Here is a 7593-nt window from a genome sequence, read left to right on the forward strand (position 1 = left end):
CAGGATGGTCTCGATCTCTTGATCTCGTGATCCACCCGCCTCGGCCTCCCAAAGTGCTGGGATTACAGGCGTGAGCAACCACGCCCGGCCTGGAAAAATTTTTTTAAATTAGACAGGTGAGGAGGCACACACCTGTAGTCCCAGCAATTTAGGAGGCTGAGGTGGAGGATTACTTTGAGCCCAGGGGTTAGGATACAGGGAGTCATGATCCTACTCTAACCTGAGGGACAGAGCGAGACTGGACTCTAAAAAATTAGTAATTAAATCAATAATAATGCTATTATTTATATAATATATAATATTATGAGTAATATTAAGTTACTCATAATCATTCATTCATACTATAGTCAAAATGTTCTCTAGTGCCTTAAAAATACTTACAGCTGGTTATGTAAATCAGGATTCAACTAGTCCTCTATGTTGTATCCAGTTGTTATGTCCTTAAATCTCTCTTATCCCTTGAATGAGACTTTATCAATGAGACCAGACCAATTGTTCTGTGGAATTATCCACCTTCTGAATTTTTCTGAAAGCTTCCTCATGGTGTCATTTAGATTGTTCCTCCATCTTCTGTATAATGATTATCCATTTTGGCTAGTGGGCATCTTTTCAATCTAGTACCTGCAGACTTTTAATATTATCCTATTACTTAGTGCAAGTTTCATTTCACACTGGTACAAGATATCCAAACCTTTCTTCCATGTCCAGACCACAGATCAGCCGTGTCTCAAGGAGCTCTAGCTCCCTGGAATGGTGTATGGTATTACAGACATTGTGACCACTGTTTCCTTAAATCCCACTTTTTATTGTTATTAAGATTGCAGCCTCAGCTTTCATTTGGTGCATATTTGTCTGACATATATTTACCCATCTTTTTATTTTCAAATTTTCTATTCAGTTTTTTTTAGAATAGTAAATGTACAATTTGAAATAAGATGGCATCAACGAGTACCAATAAAACAGTATTAAAATAAATGTAAGTGGGTTATATAAGCAATTAAAAAACAAAGACTCTCAGGGAAAAAATTTTTAAACCCCAAGATCAAAATATGTTTTCTAGAACTGGCATATTTTCAAGAGAATCTAACCCTGATCATCCATGCCTGTCTCTAATGTCTCCAAGTATTGAATCTTTTCTTTATACTAGTCAGTGTTAATAGAAACCCAATTAGTAGCCAAAATCTGACTTGATCATCTAAAATATTGATCTCATTTGATGATTGTCACATTGCTGAATGTTAAGAACTATTATTTACTCCATTTTACACATGAGGAAGGTGAGACCTAGAAGAGTTCTGCCAATTGTTGAATAGCACAGAGCTGTTGAGTTGCCATTTGGTCTGTGCTAGAGTCTATGTTTTAACCACTGTCACTTAATTTTGTTTCTGATCTCACCAGATACAGTATCCATGCTTGGTCAGAACTACAGCACCATGTCTGAATTTATCCTCTTTGGCTTCTCAGCCTTCCCCCAGAAACTCCTCCCCATCTTGTTCCTGCTGTACCTCCTGATGTACCTGTTCACATTGCTGGGGAACCTTCTCATCATGGCTACAGTCTGGATTGAACACAGACTTCACACACCCATGTACCTCTTCTTGTGTGCCCTCTCCATCTCTGAGATTCTGTTCACTGTTGCCATCACCCCTCGTATGCTCGCTGATCTGCTCTCCACCCATCATTCCATCACCTTTCTGGCTTGTGCCAGCCAGATGTTCTTCTCCTTCACGTTTGGCTTCACTCACTCCTTCCTTCTCATGATCATGGGCTATGATCGCTACGTGGCCATCTGCCACCCACTGCATTACAACATGTTCATGAGCCCCCGTGGCTGTGCCCATCTTGTGGCCTGGACCTGGGCTGGTAGCTCAGTCATGGGGATGATGGTGACAATGATAGTTTTTCACCTCACTTTCTGTGGGTCTACTGTGATCCGACATTTTGCCTGCCATGTGCTTTCCCTCTTGAAGTTGGCCTGTGGGAACAACACATCATCTGTCATCATGGGTGTGATGCTGGTGTGTGTCACAGCCCTGGTAGGCTGTTTACTCCTCCTCATCCTCTCCTATGTCTTCATTGTGGCTGCCACCTTGAGGATTCCCTCTGCTGAGGGCCGGCACAAGACTTTCTCCACGTGTGTATCCCACCTCACTGTGGTGGTCGTGCACTATAGTTTTGCCTCCATTATCTACCTCAAGCCCAAGGGCCTCCATTCTACGTACGGTGACGCCTTGATGGCCACCACCTATACTGTCTTCACCCCCTTCCTTAGCCCGATCATTTTCAGCCTGAGGAACCAGGAGCTGAAGAATGCCATACGTAAACACTTTTGCAGAAAATTCTGTCCTCTAAGCTCCTGAGTGCCGGTTTATTGGTGATAAAATATAATAGAAGCGCTGAGGATAATGTCTGTCTCCACAGGACTATTGTAAAGGTTCAGGTATGTGAAAATACATGTCTGATACATACTAGCTATTGTTTCCTCTCCCTGTTTGCTTAGACTCAAGTGATGATAATCTCCTGTTTATGAACCATTGTGATGAACTTTATCCCATTATCTGTGCCTAGAAATGTGTTTTCTGTCTATGGGCAGGTGGGGATCATCACGTGGATGTGTGTGGGCACTTATGAACATGGTTCTTCTTGAATGAACAGGCAAAAAAGGTTTTATTTTCCCCTAGTGTAAGAAAAAGCAAGAATAACATGATAGTCATAAATGCCACGAAGCATTGATTTTTTTTCTATGTATGCAGTACAGTGTCCAGTGTTTTGTAAATATTATCCTTTTAATTAGAAGAAATGTACAAAGGAAAATAAACTACTTGTCTCAGAGAAACTGGTTTCTTATTTAAAGTTCCTCACTGTCTTTGGGAGAGATAAAGCCTAAGTGTGTGTGTGGATGTTAATATGTTGAGTTGAGTGAAGGATGTCAGAATACAAAAGTGAAGAGAGAGCAAGAAGGAGAGAGAGAGATACGGAGCCAGAGACAGAAGAAAGAGAGAGAAAAAGCAGATGTCAAGTAAAAAGGGAGTTCTGTAGAAGCTTTGGTCTGTACAGGAAACGTAATAACTAAGAATTTGGGGCAAAATCTGGCAAAGGGAGGAAGATGGAAAAAAAGGAGGTTGGTAATAGGGCTTTAATATGTCTTAATTAATCATAGGGCTGTAATATGTCCTAATAAGATAGCCACGTCTCTCCTCCAAGCTTTTTTGACATAGTTGCTCTGCAATCTCAGTGAGTCATTCTAGGATATGTTCTCCCTTGCCTCTAATGGACGCATTAATTTTCTGGTTTTCTGGTTCTGATCATTGGTTCCACCAGCTGAGGAATGAATGTTATTTTTACGTTGTGACTGCTCTTCTAATGCTACTCATAGAGTCCTCGCCTCTGCTTCCTGCCGGTGCTGGAATATGAAGGTCAACACTGAAAGAGATTTCATTCTAGAAAAGCAGAGATCATGGCCTTACAAGGTCAAAAGGTGACATAGTTGAAGGAAGTTTTATCCTATGTTTATGCTATAAAGTTCCAGACAAAAACATACTATCCTTTGCATTATCCAGCATACTCTGGGGAAGACTTGCATGTGTGCTTATCATCAGTGAAGCACCACAGCAACCAGTGAGAGAGCCCCTGGGAATATGGTCACAGACAGTGAAGAGACATACTTGATGATGGAAATGGCATTAAATATGTCCTATGAAAGTGCTGCAGAGGCAGAACTTTCTACACAAATAAATAGAAAATTTTTGCAGTAGCCAAGGTGTTGTATTCCTACTTCGTTACCTTTTTCCTTCTACTTTTTATTAGTGTTAGTATCGTATGTCTTTCTCCATCCATTTACTTTTTACTTTATATATGCCTTTATATTTACAGCGGTTTTCTTGTTTAAAAAAAAAAAAAACGCTTATAGCTGAGTCTTATTTTTTTATCTGCTCTGACAATCTCTGTATTTTAATTGATGCATTTTATTTATTTATTTATTTATTTTTTGAGACAGAGTCTCACTCGTGTTACCCAGGCTGGAGTGCAATGGCGCGATCTTGACTCACCACAACCTCCGTCTCCTGGGTTCAGGCAATTCTCCTGCCTCAGCCTCCTGAGTAGCTGGGATTACAGGCACGCACCACCATGCCCAGCTAATTTTTTGTATTTTTAGTAGAGACGGGGTTTCACCATGTTGACCAGGATGGTCTTGATCTCTTGACCTAGTGATCCACCCGCCTCAGCCTCCCAAAGTGCTGGGATTACAGGCTTGAGCCACCGCGCCTGGCCAATGCATTTTAATTAATTAATGAAATAATGTCTTACTACAGTCACTCTGTTATGCTAGCAACTACTAGGTCTTATACATTCATTCCTACTATTTTTTAGTACTCATTAACCATTCCCACTCCCTGCCGGAAGCACCAACTACCCTTAAAAGCCTGTGATAACCATTCTTCTACTTTCTATCCTTGTAAGTTCGATTTTTTTATTTTTTAGCTTCCACAAACAAGTGAGAACACTCTAAGCTTGTCTTGCTGTGTCTGGCTTATTTTACATAACATATTGTCCTCAAGTTCCATCCATGTGGTTACAAATGACAGAACTTCATTCTTTTTATCACTGAATAGTACTCCATCATGTATATGTACCACATTTTCTTTATCCATTCAACTGTTGATGGACACTCTGATTGCCTCCAAATCTTAGCTATTTTGAATAGTGCTGGAATAAACATAGAACAGCAGGTATCTCTTTGAATATTGATTTCCTTTCTTTGGGGTATACACCAGCAGTGGGATTACTGGATGGTACGGTGGCCGTATTTTTAGTTTTTTGAGGAACCTCCAAACAGTTCTCCATAGTGTTGGTCCTAACTTACATTCTCACCAACAGCATACAAAGCTTCCTTTTTCTCCACATCCTCACCAGTGTTTGTTATTTCCTATCTTTGGGATAGAGACCATTTTTACTGGGGTGAGATAATTTCTTACTATAGTTTTGATTTCCATTTCTCTGCTAAATGAATTATCTTCAGGGTTTAAAAAAAATTTTTTTTTTTTTGCGACGGGGTTTCTCTATGTTGGTCAGCCTGGTCTTGAACTCCTGACCTCAGGTGATCCACCCCCTTCAGCCTCCCAAAATGCTGGGATTACAGGTGTGAGCCACTGCACCTGGCCCTTCAGGATCTTTTAATATACCTTTTTGCCTTTTCTATGTCTTCTTCTGAGTAATGTCTATTCATAACTTTTGCCACTTAAAAAATGTATTTTGTGTGTGTATGTATAGTAGGTGTGTGTATTTATGAGACACTTGAGATGTCTGGATACAGGAATGCAATAAAAAATAATCATACCATGCAAAATGGAGTATCCCTCCCCTTCACACAGGCAGAGGAGCCTCACCCCATGGCCTTCACCGCAGGCCTATGGAGAATACTGCTAAGCTTCTGCTGATGGCCCCTTAAGGTCCAGTGGCTCCTTGTTCAGCTTGTGGTGAATGCTGCCTGGCCTGGGAGTTACCTTGGCCCTGAGTCTCTGGGTACCCACATTCTTTTGTGTCTTCTTTAAGGGACGTTCTCTGGTGCCTAAGATTGCCAAGACGTTCAGTGGCTCCAGGAGGTGCAGTGCAGGATCAGACTGAGTCTCACAGGGTGCAGCCACAGAAAACACTAATAACTAGTTTCATTCTTCTCTGTGTGGCTATCCAGTTTTCCCAGCACGATGATTTATTAAATAGGGTATTCTTTCTCCAATTTATGTTTTTGTATGCTTCGTCGAAGATCAGTTGGTTGTAAGTATTTGGCTTTATTTCTGGAGTCTCTACTTTGTTCCCTTGGTCTATGTATCTGCCTTTATCACGGTACTATGCTGTTTTGGTTACTATCGCCTTGTAATATAATATAAAGTCAGGTAACGTGGTGCCTTCAGATTTGTTCTTTTTGCTCAGGACTGCTTTGGCTTTCTCTTCTCCCTCAAGAATGTCAATGATTCTCATATTTGGACATTATACATACCTTATATTTCTTGGGTACCCTTCCCATTTCCTATCTTTAAAGAAAGAAAGAAAGAGAAAGAAAGAAAGAAAAAGGTTAGTTTTTTCTTTTCTTTTTTGATTTTTTAAGACGGGGTTTCACCATGTTGGTCAGGCTGGTCTTGAACTCGCGACCTCAGGTGATCCGCCTGCCTCGGGCTCCAAAGTGCTTGGATTACAGGCGTGAGCCACCACACCCGGCCATGATTTTTTTTTTTTTTTTTTTTTAGTTTTTTAGTTTTTTCTTTATTTTTGTTCAATTGGGTTAACTCGAAAGCCTTGTCTTTGAGCTCTGAAATTCTTTCTTCTACTTGGTCTAGCCTACTTTCAAAGCTTTCCTCTGCATTTGGTAAGTCTCTAAATGTGTCTTTCATTTCTAGAAGTTCTGATTTTTCTTTAAAATGTCTATCTCTTTAGAACATTTTAATGTATATTCTGGATTAACTTTTAAATTTATGTTGGTTTTTACTACTCTCTTTAATTTCCTTGAGTAACTTAATAATTAGCCTATTGAATTCTTTATCTGTTATTTTATTTTTTAAAGCTGTTCCATGGCATTTATCTGGTAGTTTGAAGATTTCATCTTGGTTTGGATCTATTGCTGGAGAGCTAATCGGTGTTATAGAACCCTGCTTTGTTTTATTGCCAGAATTATTTTTCTGATTTCCTCTCATCTGGTTAGACTAATTCTTCTAATTATTTTTTAATTTATTTTTTATTCAACTGTGATTTTTCTTAGTTCTTTCTTCCCTTTGAGGATGTGACTTTAATGTTTATAGTTTATTATAATCTATGACCCGGGGGTTTTCATGAGTGCAGACTCTGCATGAGTTCCTTGGTTATGTGGAGTCTTTGTATGGTGGCTTTCTCAGATGCTAGTTATAGTAGCAGCAATGTGCTCAGCATGAGTGCAGGTTCACTGTCTCTGTTGGTGTTGGAATGGCAGAGGTCTCTTGACATCTATCCCATCCCCCAGGAGTATGCACTTTATTTATATCCCCCAGTGTTTTGTTTACAGTTGAACAGTTCAGGCTTTAGGCCAGTCGAGGGAGGTATCATGAATAAAAACCAGCTGTGGTTAAAGCGGTTTGGTCGATGCAGTTCCTAGTGGTGGGCAGAGGTCTCAGACTTGACCACTGAGGGAGTGCTCAGTGATTAACACACTGAGGTCTTTTCAAGGGTAAGGGAGGGAGCCTCCTCAGCTCCCCTGCCAGGACAGCAGGAAAGCTAGCCACCTCCCAGATACACTCCTGACCCAGTGATCTGACTATTCCGATCCGATAGGCACTTCTTTTCATTTGCAGGAATGCTGATATTCCCTGATTGTGGCTCTACCCCTTATGCAAGCCTGAACCTGGAGGGTGCTGCTCTTACAGGATGCAGTCACTCTGAAGTATTCCAGAAAGAGTGTCTACATGCATAGCCATGCCAAGCTCTCATGGAAGAAGCCCTTCATGGTCCCCAGAGCTGCCTGACTGTTGAATTAGGTCTGCAGACTTTTCCCCTACTGAACCCAGCACAGCACCTGTGCCTCTGCTGAAAGAAACTTTTCATATGCATAAAGTTCTGGGATGCAAG

The 7593-nt window shown here is 40.7% G+C and overlaps 1 protein-coding gene across 1 annotated transcript; it reads left to right on the top strand.

The window, feature by feature from the left end:
- The first annotated feature begins 1409 nt into the window (after nt 1-1409).
- On the top strand, nt 1410-2360 carry LOC116545814 (olfactory receptor 10H3). The gene has a single exon (XM_032272259.1). It carries the CDS (start codon nt 1410-1412, stop codon nt 2358-2360), a length of 951 nt encoding a protein of 316 aa, XP_032128150.1.
- The last annotated feature ends 5233 nt before the right edge of the window (nt 2361-7593 follow it).

Source organism: Sapajus apella, unplaced genomic scaffold (genome assembly GCF_009761245.1).
Source record: "Sapajus apella isolate SASKATOON/1434 unplaced genomic scaffold, GSC_monkey_1.0 scaffold389, whole genome shotgun sequence".
NCBI classification, from domain to species: Eukaryota; Metazoa; Chordata; class Mammalia; order Primates; family Cebidae; genus Sapajus; species Sapajus apella.